Source organism: Heloderma suspectum, chromosome 3 (assembly GCF_057233095.1).
Source record: "Heloderma suspectum isolate Gila_16-S chromosome 3, 16-S_ref, whole genome shotgun sequence".
Taxonomy (NCBI): domain Eukaryota; kingdom Metazoa; phylum Chordata; class Lepidosauria; order Squamata; family Helodermatidae; genus Heloderma; species Heloderma suspectum.
In genome coordinates this window covers 182,467,924-182,483,075 of record NC_139460.1, presented here as the reverse complement: position 1 = coordinate 182,483,075, position 15,152 = coordinate 182,467,924, and the positions used below count along the sequence as shown (strand labels likewise).

Here is a 15,152-nt window from a genome sequence, read left to right as displayed (position 1 = left end):
TCTAACTGTCAAGCCTTTCTCTTGTGTGGCTGAGAAGAGAGACTTCCCCATCACCTGGGAGGAAACAAGCCCATCAAACTGGTGAGCAAAAGGGAGAAGAAGCAGTCAGTGGAGTCAGTGGGAGGGGGAAGTTCCAAGTAAATGCACAGAAGGGGATGCACTCCTAAGCATGCCTACTCAGAAACAAGCCACACAGTTTTCTGTGGCACTTACTCCCAGGAAAGGAAAGACTTACTGCCAATGAGTTTACTCAGAAGTAAGCATTCCTGTGTTCAAGGGGATCTCAGAGCCCATAGTGGAATGGGAAGGCAGAGACAGTCACTTGAAGCCCGGTCAGTGACCTGCCCCCCTTCCCACCAATTTGTTGTCAGGACAATGTTATTCAACACCACCCAGCAACACCCCCTAGCACACACCCACACAAAGTGGGATAAAGCAGTCTAGGGAAAATACACAGGGAGGAAATGGTGATTTCAGTCGCAAGCACAGAAAATGCTGGGCTTTCCCAGATAACATGGAAAGAGGGAGGGGAATCACAGAAACATAGACTAGTAAGGTTGGAAGGGGCCTGCAAGGCCATCGAGTCCAACCCCCTGCTCAATGCAGGAATCCAAGTCAAGAGCATCCCTGACAGATGGCTGTCCAGCCTCGTCTTGAATGCCTCCAGTGTAGGAGAGCCCACTACCTCTTTAGGTAATTGGTTCCATTGTCGTATTGCTCCAACAGTCAGGAAGTTTTCCCTGATGTTCAGCCGGAATCTGGCTTCCTGTAACTTGAGCCCATGATTCCATGTCCTGCACTCTGGGATGATCGAGAAGAGATGCTGGCCTTCCTCTCTGTGACAACCTTTCAAGTACTTGAAGAGCACTATCATATCTCCCCTCAGTCTTCTCTTCTCAAAGCTAAACATGCCCAGTTCTTTCAGTCTCTCTTCATAGGGCTTTGTTTCCAGTCCCCTCATAATCGTCGTTGCCCTCCTCTGAACCCTGTCCAGCCTGTCTGCATCCTTCTTAAAATGTGGTGCCCAGAACAAGACACAGTACTCCAGATGAGGCCAAACCAGTGCTGAGTAGAGGGGAACTAGTGCTTCCTGGGATTTGCAAGCTATGCTTCTATTAATGTAGCCCAAAGTAGAATTTGCCTTTTTTGCAGTCACATCACATTGTTGGCTCATATTCAGCTTGTGATCAACAACAATTCCAAGATCTTTCTCGCTTGTAGTGTGGTTGAGCCACGTATCCCTCATCTTGTGACTGTGCATTTGGTTTCTTTTTCCTTGGTGCAGAACGTGGTGTTTATTCCTATTAAATGTCATTCTGTTGTTTTCTGCCCAGCGCTCCAGTCTATCAAAATCACTTTGAATTTTGTTTCTGTCTTCCAAAGTATTAGCTATCCCGTCCAATGTTGTGTCATCTGCAAATTGGATCAGCATTCCCTGCACCTCCTCTTCCAAGTCATTAATAAAAATGTTGAAGAGCACTGGGCCTGGGACTGAGCCTTGCGGTACCCTGCTCATTACCTCTCCCCAGTTTGAGAAGATCCCATTGATAAGCACTCTTTAAGTCCGATTCTGTAGCTAACTGTCGTCTAGCCCATTTTGAGCTAGTTTGCTCATCAGGATATCATGGGGCACTTTGTTGAAAGCTTTGCTGAAGTCGAGGTATATGATGTCTACAGCATTCCCACAGTCCACAAAGGAAGTGACTTCATCAAAAAATGAGATCAGATTCGACTGGCAGGATTTGCTCTTGACAAATCCATGTTGGCTTCGAGTCATCACTGCATTGTTTTCCAGGTGCTTACAGGCTGATTGCTTTATCATCTGCTCCAGAATTTTCCCAGGGATTGATGTCAGACTGAGTGGTCTGTAGTTCCCAGGTTCCTCCTTTTTGCCCTTTTTGAACATAGGGACAACATTAACCCTCCTCCAGTCATCTGGCACTTCACCCGTCCTCCATGATTTCTCAAAGAGAATAGACAGTGGTTCTGAGAGTTCTTCTGCCAGTTCCTTTATTACTCTAGGATGCAGTTCATCTGGCTCTGGAGATTTGAACTCATTCAAAGTAATTAGGTGTTCCTTGACCATATGCCTACTGATCTCAAGCTGCAATTCTGCCCCTTCAGCCTGTACTTCCCCTTTGCCAGGGGGGTCGTAGACCCTCTTTTGGGGGAAGACTGAGCCAAAGTAGGAATTGAGCACTTCTGCCTTTTCTTTGTTGTCTGTTATCATTTTGCCATACTTATTTAATAGCTGAACCACCATTTATTTCCTCTGTCTTTTACTATGCACGTAGCTGAAGAAAGCCTTTTTGTTGCTTTTAGCATCCCCCACTAACCTCAGCTCGTTCTCAGTTTTAGCCTTCCTGACGCCATCCCTGCAATTCTGTGCTACCTGTCTGTACTCTTCCTTTGTTGCTTGGCCTTCCTTCCACTTCCTATATGTGTCCTTTTTTGTTTTCAGGTCATCTCTAAGCTTTTTGTGAAGCCACATTGGCTTCTTCTGTTGTCTTCCACCTTTTCTTCTTGTTGGAATGGTTTGTAATTGTGCCCTGAGAATTTCCTTTGTTAAAAACTCCCACCCATCTTGGGCCCCTTTTCTCGTGAGAGTCGCTTGCCCTGGGACCTTACTGATCACTGTTCTGAGTTTATTAAAATCAGCTTTCCTAAAATCCAGGGTATGCGTTTGACTACACTCTACTTTTGCTTCCCTTAGAACCAAAAACTCAAGTATAACATGGTCGCTTTTCCCCAGAGTGCCCGTAACTGCTACTTTATCCACTAAGTCATCTCTGTTGGGTAGGATCAAGTCAAGGATAGCGGATCCTCTGTTCCTTCCTCTACTTTATGTAGGAGGAAGTTATCTGCCACACAAGTCAGGAATTTCCTGGAGGGGCCATGTTTTGCAGAATTTGTCTCCCAACAAATATCGGGGAAATTGAAGTCTCCCATTACTACTACATCATGCTTCCTTGAAACATTGGCTATTTGCTTTTCAAAAGTTTCATCCTCGTCTTCTCCTTGATTGGGTGGCCGGTAGTAGACTCCAACCACCAGGTTGCTTTTATTCTTTGCTCCATTTATTTTGATCCAAATGCTCTTGATGGGGCTACCAAGCTCATCCTCCTGTATTTCTGGGCAGAGATATGTATTTTTCACATATAGTGCAACCCCACCTCCTTTTCTGTTCCTCCTCTTCTTTTTGAACAAGTTATGTCCTTCAATTGCTGTATTCTTGACATGAGAGTCATCCCACCAAGTCTCAGTTACACCTATCAAGTCATGATTTCCCTCCTGTATTAAGAGTTCAAGTTCATTCTGTTTGTTTCCCATACTCCGGGCATTAGTATACAGACATTGAAGACCATGTGCTTCATAGTCTGGCTTTCTTCCTAAGAAACTTCCTAAGGGAAGTTGTGAGATAACAACAGGAGAGTAGCGGTGTCATCCAAAGTTCCCATGAAAACCAGTGATTAAAGAGGAATGATCCTGCTAAAAAAAACCTCAGGTGTAAAGACAGCCTAAGTATGTCTGGCTGCTTTTAAGTCCCAATGGATACTGTATTTGTGTAGCCCATCGCGTGAATGAAAAGCACGGACGCAAATGGCATCCAGGACGCCATTTGCGGCCACAAAGGTCTTAGTTTAAGCTAAATGCAGCCATTTACGGCTGCATTTACCTTAAACTAAGGCCTTTATATCCGCAAATGGTGTCCTAGACGCCATTTGTGGCCACAGTCAGTCCCCTTCAGCCAGCAGTACGGCATGGCGGCTGTATTGCTGGAAATCCAGAGCCGGAGGATCTGGCCGAAGAGGATTCCATGGGGAGGCAGAGGTAAGTGTTCCGTTCCACCTTGGACTCCGGGGACGCTGGATTCTTTAGAATCCAGCCTCACTGGAGTCCATGGCGGAATTCTCTGCCATCCCTATCTGTTACATGCATTTATCCGCACACAAAATGTGTTTTCCTGCATTATCAATATAAGCATGGGCATCTCTCAAAGGGTCAGGTCAGGTCTGGCAAAATGTGATCTGCAAATTGGTCCTTAACGTCTTGAAGTAAAGATGGAATTTTATTTATTTATTTATTTATTTATTTAATGTTAATTATCATTAAATAAATAACATTAATCATTTAAGGCCCTCCTCCAGGTGCCTCCTGTGAAGGAGGATCGGAAGGCAGCAACAAGGGAAAGGGCCTTCTTGATGGAAGCGCCCCAATTATAGAATGATCTCCTAGACGAGGCCTGCCTCGCACCAACATTGTTCTCTTTCAGCACCAGGTTAAGACCTTCTTCTCTCAGGCATTTGGCAATATATGATGCGGGTTTTATCAGGTCCTGGATTGTTCTTATTGTTGATTGTTTAAAAATGTTTAGATATATGCGTGTCCCTGTGTGTGTTGTTTGTTTATATGTTAGTATAAAAAGCATTTACATACAATGTACAATATATTTTTAAGGTTTTTAATTTTTGTAAATCGTCCAGAGAGCTTCAGTTATTGGGCAGTATAGAAATGTAATAAACGAAGGAAATGAATGAATGTATTTATAGGCCACCTTTGAGGGCCATGCCCTCACAAAGCAGCATACATAAAAGAAAGATATATTAGACATGAGATAGCACTTTAGCATTGTAGATCTAAATGATCAAATAAATAAATACATACATACATACAGTTCAGAATCACATAAAGGCAGCTGCAGGCACACGCATGCGTGCTCACACACCTCAGGGAAAAGCAGCCTAGAAGAGGTAGGTTTTTAACTGCCCGCTTGAAGGCCCATATACTGCAGGGGCCAAGCACAATTCATTCAGAAGAGAGTTCCATAACCGTGGGACCACCACTGAGAATTTCAGATGCTCTGGACAGCATTTCAACACTAAACTGAGTTTCAAGTCAACGTGAAGAATCAGAGTATAAGATGCAGCAACTTTACTGAAACTAAGCATGCCTAGGCCTGGCGACTGCCTGGATGAAGAAGACTGCTTGAGAATGCTGCCTCCTTGACCTCTAGGCAGGAAATAAACCTTAGAGGTGGTTCAAACTCTGACTTACACCAGCATGGTATAGTGGGAAGAGTGTTGGACTCAGGAGATCCAGATTCTAGTCTCTGCTCAGCCATGAAGCTCACTGGGTGACTTTGGGCCGGTCACTGACTCTCAGCCTAACCTACCTCACGCAGTTGTTGTGAGGATGAAATGTGGGGGGGGGGGGAGGATCATGTAAGATGCTATGTGTTCCTTGGAAGAGGAAAAAAGACTAGATACAAATGTAATAAATATAAATAAATAAATGTAAACATGCACATTAAAATCATATTAGAAGAACTGTAACTCTAATAGCTAACTGAACAGAAGAGAACCGTTTATCTGTTAGAATTGAGCTGAACTTAAATTTAGTAAGAATATCAGTGTCAGATCTCAGATGTGAATCCAAGAATCAGTTAGAATATATTGTTCCATTTTATTTCTAATTAGTAATTTCTTAAATCGTATCTCCTATGTGTGTATCTTTCCAGTAAGCCATGTTCCATTTTGTTCTCACAGGCACCAGTATACTAGCGGGTATTACCGAGTCTCAGCATATTTTCTTGCTTTAATTATTGGAGATCTGCTACCCATGAGGACCATGCCTGCAATTATATTTTCATGTATAAGCTATTGGATGATTGGTAAATACTCTTTATTTTTTGCATGCTGTCCTACCTTTGTTGCTTGCTTACTTGTGCTGTGGCCTCAGCAAGGGATAAGATCTCCATGTAATAGGCTACAACACGTCTAGAGGCAAGGAATCAGGGCATGTGCTCAGATGTTCCTCTTACAAATACTTGTTGTTTTAATGTCAGGCCAGCATGTGCACAGACTAGGGCAATGGCCTTCAGGCAGAGCAACCTATTGATTGCTGCCCTGAAAGCTGGGGGTTTCTCACTAGTACTCCCTAGCTGAGAGTAGAGGAATTCATGAGAAAACCTCTCCACATCCCTTAGTTATGGCAATTGTCAGCAGACAAGCCAATCAAAACTCAGGGTCTTTAAAAAAAATCAACATGGCCCAATCTACATGGAAATGGAATGAGAAGCACTTTCAGTTTATATCTGGATTGTCATGAAATTGCTTTGGTCCGTCAGGGGCACACGAAGCAAGAAAAGCAGAGTATACACTACCTAAAAACCTGCTTTCAGAAATCACACAGCACTTGAAACCCCCATACTTCAGGATTGGGTGGGCAGAGTAGAACTGAATGTCTTCAACCCCATATATGCGGCTCAGCAAATGAGAGGGGCTTGTTCCCTGTCCCATCCACACTCCCCTGCTCAGGGACAGTTACTGCAAGCACTGAATTAAGCCCCTGTAGCTAACCCCACACTTCTCCCCTCTCATCCACCATTGAGATATTGTGAAAGATTAAAAGATACTGTGCTATTGTGAATGGGAAAAACAAGCTACATATCTGAATGGGTGAAGCAAGTACTGCATTATTGTGAATGCTTGAAACAGCACTACTGCGCTATTGTCAATGAGGAAAACAGGCTACATATTGTGAATGGGTAAAGTAACTACTGTGCTATTCTGAATTATTGAAACAGTGCTACTGCGCTATTAGGAATGGGAAAAACAGGCTGCATACTATGAATGGGTAAAGCGGCTACTGCGCTAGGCTACATATTGTGAATGGAAAAACAGCACTACTGTGATACAGTGAAAGGATGAAACAGTGCAAAGTAGTGTTAAGTGGGAAAGAAAGCCTGTATCCAAAAGCGCCCTACTGAGAATGGAGGAAAAGAGGGGGCGGGCAGCCCCACCCCTTGGCCACAACACAGTCAAGTCACAGAGGCACACCCAGGATTTAATGTGGGGTGGGTAGGGCACACTGCAGCGGACCCACATGGAAGCTGCGTTTAAGGAAAAAACATGCACTAAAAGGAGTTTCTGAGAATGCGCCTTTTCCAGAGGGAAGCTGCGGGGTTGCTGCGGATTGGTGACAGTGTTGTCGCAAACGACCGTGATGTGCTCTTCCTCCGCACTAAATCAGCCATGTAGATTGGGCCCATGTGTAAGTGTGTGAGGGGGGGTGTTGCTGTTTAACAATTATAAGCCCAAATAGTTGCCCAGTTCTTTGGATCTCAGCTAAGATGTCCCACCTCTCTCTGTCTCTCTCTCGTATCTGTATGAACTGTAGCCTCCATCCACAGCACTGTTTAACTTGGGCTGGGCCGGGCTGGGGAGCAGAGCCCAGACTAGGTTCAGATTCTAGAAGATGGTATCTCTTTTCCTCTGGGTTGCTTGGGCTTCGAAAGCCTGGTGGGATCTTACCACCTTCACGTGAGGAGAAATGTAGATGTGATTTGCACAGCAAAGCTGCAGTGGGTGGGAAGTGAGATTTGCAATACTGGGTTTTGGTGGTGGTGGTTATTGTTATCTGGTTAAAATGAATAGATTTTAGAATAAAAGATTAACTGATGCAGTTTTTGCAGCTAAGGGCTACATGGTACATCATTTAACTAAACAAACAGTCCTCCTGAGTTTGCAGAATATGAATGTTCTAATCAAAATCGGAATACAGCTGTCAAGCTGTAATGAAGAGCAGACAGTTGCATTGTCAAAGTCTCTTTCCTAAGTTTACCAGAAAGGCTACCCTTGGAAATTCTGATGAGCTGGCTAGCAAAGCTGCAACAAAAGCAAGCGGTGTGTGTTTGTGTGTCCAATACTGTTATTCTGTTGTTGCCCCTTGTTGCTTATTTTACTTCCTTGTATGTAGATTGAAGTTTTCTTTATCTGTGGAGCGGGGTGTGAAGGGACTGGAAGACAGAAGAGTCTTACATTTTTGTACTTTGGTCTCTCTTTACTGCAGTACTGGGGCACACACATCATTCACTTTTCCTTTCTTTTACAATTGATGCTGGTGCAGACAATGGACTAGTTCACACGATCCCTGTTGGCTTAAACAAATAATCACCTCTCAGGTGCAGCTTGTTGGGTCATCCCAGCCTGGGCAGCATGGCTTGTTGGAGGGTTGTTCGGGCTGTTTGGGGGTTATTTGAGGGTTGTTTCCCCTCCAACAAGCCATGCTGCCCAGGTTTGGATGACACAACAAGCTGTGTGTGGGCAGTGATTATTCAGATCAAGCCCAACATGCACCACTTAAGCAAGCCCCCGTGGAGGCAGTCGGAGGGTAAAATGGAGCAGCAATCTACAGGTATCAAAACTAAACTAAATAGAGAACTCTGGTTACACTGTGCAAATGTCTACTCGGACACAAGCCGTATCACGTTCAATGCATTGTGGTGTTAGGAAAGGCACACCTGGGCATGGGCCCCAGATCTTCTGAGCAGTGCCCTGAATCTTTAGAGCTGCTCCAATTGCCATCATCTGCCTTAATAAAAGCCTATTTCTTCCCTCTGAACTCCATAGTCTCCTTCATGGATCACTGCCTTGTTGTGGCGAAGGGGCTTGCGTAACTCAGTGAAGCCATAAGCTATGCCGTGCAGGGCCACCCAAGATGGACAGGTCATGGCAGAGAGTTCTGACAAAATGTGGTCCACTGGAGAAGGAAATGGCAACCCACTCCAGTATTCTTGCCAAGAAAACCCCATGGAACGTATCACAAGGCTAAAAGATATGACGCCGGAAGATGAGCCCCTCAGGTCGGAAGGTGTCCAATATGCTACTGGGGAAGAGCAGAGGGTATTTCCAAGTAGCGCCAGAAAGAGTGAAGCGGCTGGGCCAAAGCCGAAAGGACACTCAGCTGTGGATGTGTCTGGGTGAAAAGAAAATCCGATGCTGTAAAGAACAATATTGTTTAGGAACCTGGAATGTCAGATCAATGAATCAAGGTAAGCTGGAGGTGGTCAAACATGAGATGGCAAGATTGAACATCGACATCTTGGGAATCAGCGAACTAAAATGGACAGGCATGGGCGAATTTAATTCAGGTGACCATCATATCTACTACTGTGGGCAAGAATCCCTTAGAAGAAATGGAGTAGCACTCATAGTCAACAAAAGGGTGGGAAAAGCAGTACTGGGGTACAATCTTAAAAATGATAGAATGATCTCAGTATGAATCCAAGGCAAACCATTCAACATCACAGTAATTCAAGTCTATGCCCCAACCACTGAGGCCGAAGAAGCTGAGGTTGATCGGTTCTATGAAGACCTACAACACCTTCTAGAACTAACACCAAAAAAAGATGTCCTCTTCATCATCGGGGATTGGAATGCTAAAGTAGGAAGTCAAGAAATCACTGGGATAACAGGCAGGCATGGCCTTGGTGTACAAAATGAAGCAGGACAAAAGCTAATAGAGTTTTGCCAAGAGAACATGCTGATCATAGCAAACACTCTTTTCCAACAACACAAGAGGCGACTCTACACATGGACGTCACCAGATGGTCAATATCGAAATCAGATTGATTATGTCCTTTGCAGCCAAAGATGGAGAAGCTCCATACAGTCAGTAAAAACAAGACCTGGAGCTGACTGTGGCTCAGATCATGAGCTGCTTCTTGCAAAATTTCGGCTTAAATTGAAGAACGTCGGGAAAACCACTAAACCGTTCAGGTATGACCTAAATCATATCCCTGATGAATATACAGTGGAGGTGAGGAATAGATTTCAGGGATTAGACCTGATAGACAGAGTGCCTGAGGAACTATGGACGGAGGTCCGTAACATTGTTCAGGAGGCAGCAACGAAATCCGTCCCAAAGAAAAAGAAATGCAAGAAAGCCAAGTGGCTGTCTGATGAGGCTTTACAAGTAGCTCACGAAAGAAGGAAAGCGAAAAGCAAGGGAGAAAGGGGAAGATATATCCAACTGAATGCAGAGTTCCAGAGAATAGAAGGAGAGACAAGAAGGCCTTCTTAAATGAACAATGCAAAGAAATCGAGGAAAACAACAGAATGGGAAAGACTAGAGATCTCTTCAAGAAAATTGGAGATCTCAAGGGAACGTTTTGTGCAAAGACGGGCATGATAAAGGACAAAGAAGGCAGGGACCTAACAGAAGCAGATGAGATTAAGAAGAGGTGGCAAGAATACACAGAAGAACTATACAGGAAAGATTTGAATGTCCCTGATAGCCATGATAGTGCGGTCACTGAACGTGAGCCGGACATCCTCGAGAGTGAAGTCAAGTGGGCCTTAGGAAGCATTAGTAACAACAAAGCTAGCGGAGATGACAGTATTCCAGCCGAGCTATTTAAAATCCTAAAAGATGATGCTGTTAAAGTGCTGCATTCAATATGCCAACAAATCTGGAACACTCAACAGTGGCCACAAGACTGGAAAAGGTCAGTTTACATTCCAATTCCAAAGAAGGGCAACGCCAAAGAGTGTTCAAACTACCGCACAATTGCGCTCATTTCACATGCCAGCAAGGTGATGCTCAAAATCCTACAAGCTAGGCTTCAGCAGTATGCGAACCGAGAACTACCGGAAGTACAAGCTGGGTTTAGAAGAGGCAGAGGAACTAGAGATCAAATCGCCAACATTCGCTGCATCATGGAGAAAGCAAGAGAATTCCAGAAAAACGTCTATTTCTGCTTCATTGACTACGCTAAAGCCTTTGATTGTGTGGATCACAACAAACTGTGGCAAATTCTGAAAGTGATGGGAGTACCAGACCACCTTACCTGTCTCCTGAGAAACCTGTACGAGGGTCAAGAAGCAACAGTAAGAACCAGAGATGGAACAACCGATTGGTTCAAAACTGGGAAGGAGTACGACAAGGCTGCATATTGTCACCCTGCTTATTTAACTTATATGCAGTGTACATCATGAGAAACGCCGGGTTGGATGAATCAGAGATCGGAATTAAGATTGCCGGGAGAATTATCAACAACCTCCGATATGCAGACGATACCACCCTAATGGCAGAAAGCGAAGAGGATCTCAAGAGCCTCTTGTTGAGGGTGAAAGAGGAGAGTGCAAAAGCTGGTTTGAAACTCAACATTAAAAAAACGAAGATCATGGCATCTGGCCCTATCACTTCCTGGCATATAGAAGGGGAAGAAATGGAAGCAGTGACAGATTTTACTTTCTTGGGCTCCAAGATCACGGCAGATGGTGACTGTAGCCATGAAATTAAAAGACGCTTGCTCCTTGGGAGGAAAGCTATGGCCAACCTAGACAGCATAGTAAGAAGCAGAGACATCACCTTGCCGACAAAGGTCCGTCTAATCAAAGCTATGGTTTTCCCAGTAGTAATGTATGGCTGTGAGAGCTGGACTATAAGGAAGGCTGAGCGCCGAAGAATTGATGCTTTCTTATGTGGTGCTGGAGAAGACTCTTACGAGTCCCCTGGACTGCAAGGAGGTCCAATCAGTCCATCCTAAAGGAAATCAACCCTGAGTGCTCATTGGACTGAAGCTGAAGCTCCAATATTTTGGCCACCTAATGCGAAGAGAAAACTCCCTGGAAAAGACCCTGATGCTGGGAAAGACTGAAGGCAAAAGGAGAAGGGGACGGCAGAGGATGAGATGGCTAGATAGCATCACGGATGCAATGAATATGAACTTGAGCACGCTCCGGGAGAGAGCGCAGGACAGGAAGGCCTGGCGTGCTATGGTCCATGGGGTCACGAAGAGTCGGATACGACTGAACGACTGAACAACAACAACAACGACCTCCATAGTGTTGCAGTTACTTGAAGACTTTAGGACTTACTCTCGTTACATAATACTAGACAGCTTAGCATGAAGGCACCAGCCTTTTAAACTAGAGGGGAGACTGCCACCTTTCATTCCAGAGTCTGCTCATTATTTTTATAAAGTCCAGAGTCCAAAATTGCCGAACAGCACCACTGACACCTGGCTTTCTTGGAATGTGCCTGACTTTGCAAAGACCTGGCCAGCCAATTGCTACTGGGCCATTGCACTTATGCCCTGGGCCATTATAGGCAGTGAGGCCCTGACAAGAGGAAGAGCAGGCACATTGGCTTCTCACATATAAAATGGAGTACCAGAGGCCTTCCTCATCTTTTGCTTCCTCCAAGTTGGCCCAGGCTCCTTACCATGGAAGAAAACAGAAGGAGGTTTGCTTGCAAAAACATTTTGAATGAGCAGCAATGTCTGAATATGGAGGAAGGAAATATATGGCTTGCTGGCTTGCTTCAGTGTGTCTGGAGCTCCTTGGCTCTGCAGTCATCTTTCTGGAGTGCTCCTGCTTTTTGCATCATCCATGTGGCCAGATTCTGGTAGGTGCATGGTCCTTCTTGCCATCAGGGGTTTGCACTAGGCTAGAGAAAGGTGAATAGATGTGGGAGGAGGATAGGGGCTTCTTGCTCTTTTGTGTTCAAAAGCCACAGTGCCTTGTGGCATTTTAAAGACTCACAAATTTACTGTGCATAATAAGCTTTCATGGACTGGAGTCCACTATACAGAAAGTTATTTTGAAAGACGTTGCTTTTCATGTAATTGGAGAAAAATGGCACTTGCTGAAATAAAGGTACAGGACTCCTAATGATCTCTGTTGCATTTGATCCCCCTGGACTAGCTGGCGTTTTGCCCACATGTGCTTCCCCTCCTGCGGCCTTCCTTGAATCTGAAATCAAATGCTCTCCTCTTCCCTGTCCATACATCCCTTTTTACAAATAGGGGTGTCCTTAGGAGACAGGGTCCTTTAAACACACATGCACATGCACACACTTTAAAGCCTGAGGCAGCTGCCTCAAACAGCTGATTTAGGACATCATTAAAAAGCAGTAAGTCATTATTTAATGTGTCAATTATCACTGTATTTTCACTGCCAGGGAAGGGTATTGGTGCTTGTAGGATTTTCTGCCTCAGTGGCTAAAACAACTTAAATGGCATTTAGTACTACTGTGCACCTTGGCTGGGGGACAGGGGTGGTGGCACCATTTGCTGCTCTGCCTCAGGCAGCAAAATGTCTTGGGGCCAGCCCTGGACATGGCTATAGAAACCTGTGGGGTGGGAAAAGGTAGCTGAGATGGTACAGGAAATTATATGGGGTAGAGAAACAGTTGGGGGCACAGAGAGATCTGTGGGTGGGGAAACATGTTCAGGATCATATCAAATTTATTGTGTAATCCTAAACGTTTGTACTCAGAAGTAAGTCATACTGAGTTCAATGGGATTTACTCCTGGGTAAGTATATGTAGGATTGGAGTCCTACTCCTTAGTAAATGTGCTCAGAACTGCAACCTGCCTTACCCACTCTAAAGACAGTTCCAGTATCCTGTGAAACCTGTGGAGTGATAACTTTGGTAATTTAAAAACAACCAACCAAAACCAAAGTTAGCCATGCTGGTCAATGAGAAATAAAACCCCAAAATCCACAGTTGGACAATACCTTTATTAGGAATTTTGGTGGTCCTAACAAAGGTATCCAACAGTGCATTTTAGTGGTTGGAGGGAGCAATCCTATGGCTGCTAGACAGTGGCTAGATGGCCATAGGATATCTGGTTTTCTGGGAACCGACCTCAAAGGCAGCCCCGTGCTCTGTGCTCGCAAGAGGAGCACGGAGCGGCCGAAAAGGGGCATTCCAGGGGGCGTTCCAGGGCAGGGAGGACAGAAATGCCTGTACGATGTGTCATACAGCAGCCTCCTCCCCCACTCTGCCCTCCCGTGGCTAGACAGCAGCAATCGGCTATCTAGCTGAAAATGCAGGGCAGGAGGAGCGCGGAGGGAATGATCCCCTCCGTGCTTCTCCTGCCCTGCATTGGATAAGTGGTCGCCTCCGAGTTTGGAGGCGGCCACCTATCTGAATAGGATTGCGCCCTAAGAGTTGTATGATGAGGAGATTGCTAGTAACTTAATAGTGCTACATTTGGTGTAGATTTTAGGATTTTAAGAAGTTAGAACCCAAGAACTATAAAAAAAAAGATTCTTTTGTTCTAGATTCCCCAAAACTACCAAAATAAAATATTTTAAATAAAATGAGGAGCCATCTTTGGCAGATGGTCTCTCTGCGCCTCACCTGGTCCATGGACCAGGAGCAGCAAAGCAGGTCTCTGTCAGGTGCTGTTGTGCTTGTTGGCGATGGCGGCGGGGGAGAGAGAGTGACTTACTCAGAAGTAAATCCCACCATGTTTAATGGAGGTTGCGTAAGCTTGCAGCCTAAGAGCATGGGTTACTATAGTCTATGATACATTCCCACATCTCCTTTGCCAGTCTGCCATGTTCACTTTGCAATTAGTTGGTAAATGTTTAAGGTGCCAGACAGCTCTTTGCTGGTCCCAGGCTCTCCATCCTCCCCATCTGGATTTGGACCTGAAAGACCAAGGAAAAGTGTGGGTGCATTGAGGGTAAGTTTATAGCAAGCAGAATTTGGGGCATTGCACAGTTCTGTCCTGAAAGTAAGTAAGAGATTAATTATCTTGCCTTCTATAAAATTTAAATTATAGTAATTATTTCTAATTATGCACATATATTTGCATCTGTAAATTAACATATGCAAAATTGTGCAATTTTTTGTCCTATGGGTAAAGTACCTAGCACCATCTCTGGTTCAATGGGACTTACTCCCAGGTAATTGTCTGTAGGATTGCAGCTCCAACCTTCCTGCTACTAAAAACTATTTTTGAAAAAGATGCCTACTGAATGATGGTGATCAGTGGGAACAGAGAGGCTTCATTTTACACTCAGATGCAGGTCTGGCTTCTTCCTCTTCTAGAGGCTACCTAAGTGGGTGGGGTGGGGTGGGGCGGGGTGGGGCAGGGCGGGGGTGAAGACAATAGTGAAAGGACTTGACTGCCTTGGAAGGCTAACTGGCAGTGTTCCATTTCTATAAAGAAAGATTGTGGCTAGGGTGAAATAGAATGACCAGATGCAGTAGGGATCAAGGGCAATGTACCTTTTAATAGCTGCTAAGAGAGAGAAGATTTGGGTAGGGTTTGCTTTTTTCTTACCTCCATGCAGCAGCATAAACAGTGTCTTCCTTTGCATGTGGTTGCCCTATACACAAACCTGCCTGGAAAGACGGGAGGGATACATTCTCTGATGCAGAAGCTTAATCTCCCAAACCCAGATGATTTAGTCATTTGGAACCTGGCTGTGACAGTGATTCCAAAATAAAATGTATTCTGTACATGTTCAGAGCTGTCCTCTTTTTACTGTTTCACTTCTCCCAATCATCCTTAATGCCTTCTCATCTCAAGTTATTTGCATTGGAAGGTAGTTAGCTTGCCTTCTGTA

General features: G+C 44.8%; 1 protein-coding gene across 2 annotated transcripts in view; it reads left to right on the top strand.

The window, feature by feature from the left end:
• Positions 1 to 15,152, top strand: part of LOC146350507 (broad substrate specificity ATP-binding cassette transporter ABCG2-like) — an 83,463-nt gene that overhangs the window by 46,490 nt on the left and 21,821 nt on the right. For both annotated transcript variants that reach the window (XM_084845139.1, XM_084845138.1), the window contains one exon: positions 5,547 to 5,671. In XM_084845139.1, coding sequence (XP_084701265.1) covers positions 5,547 to 5,671 — 125 coding nt within the window. The remainder of the gene's footprint in view (positions 1 to 5,546; positions 5,672 to 15,152) is intronic.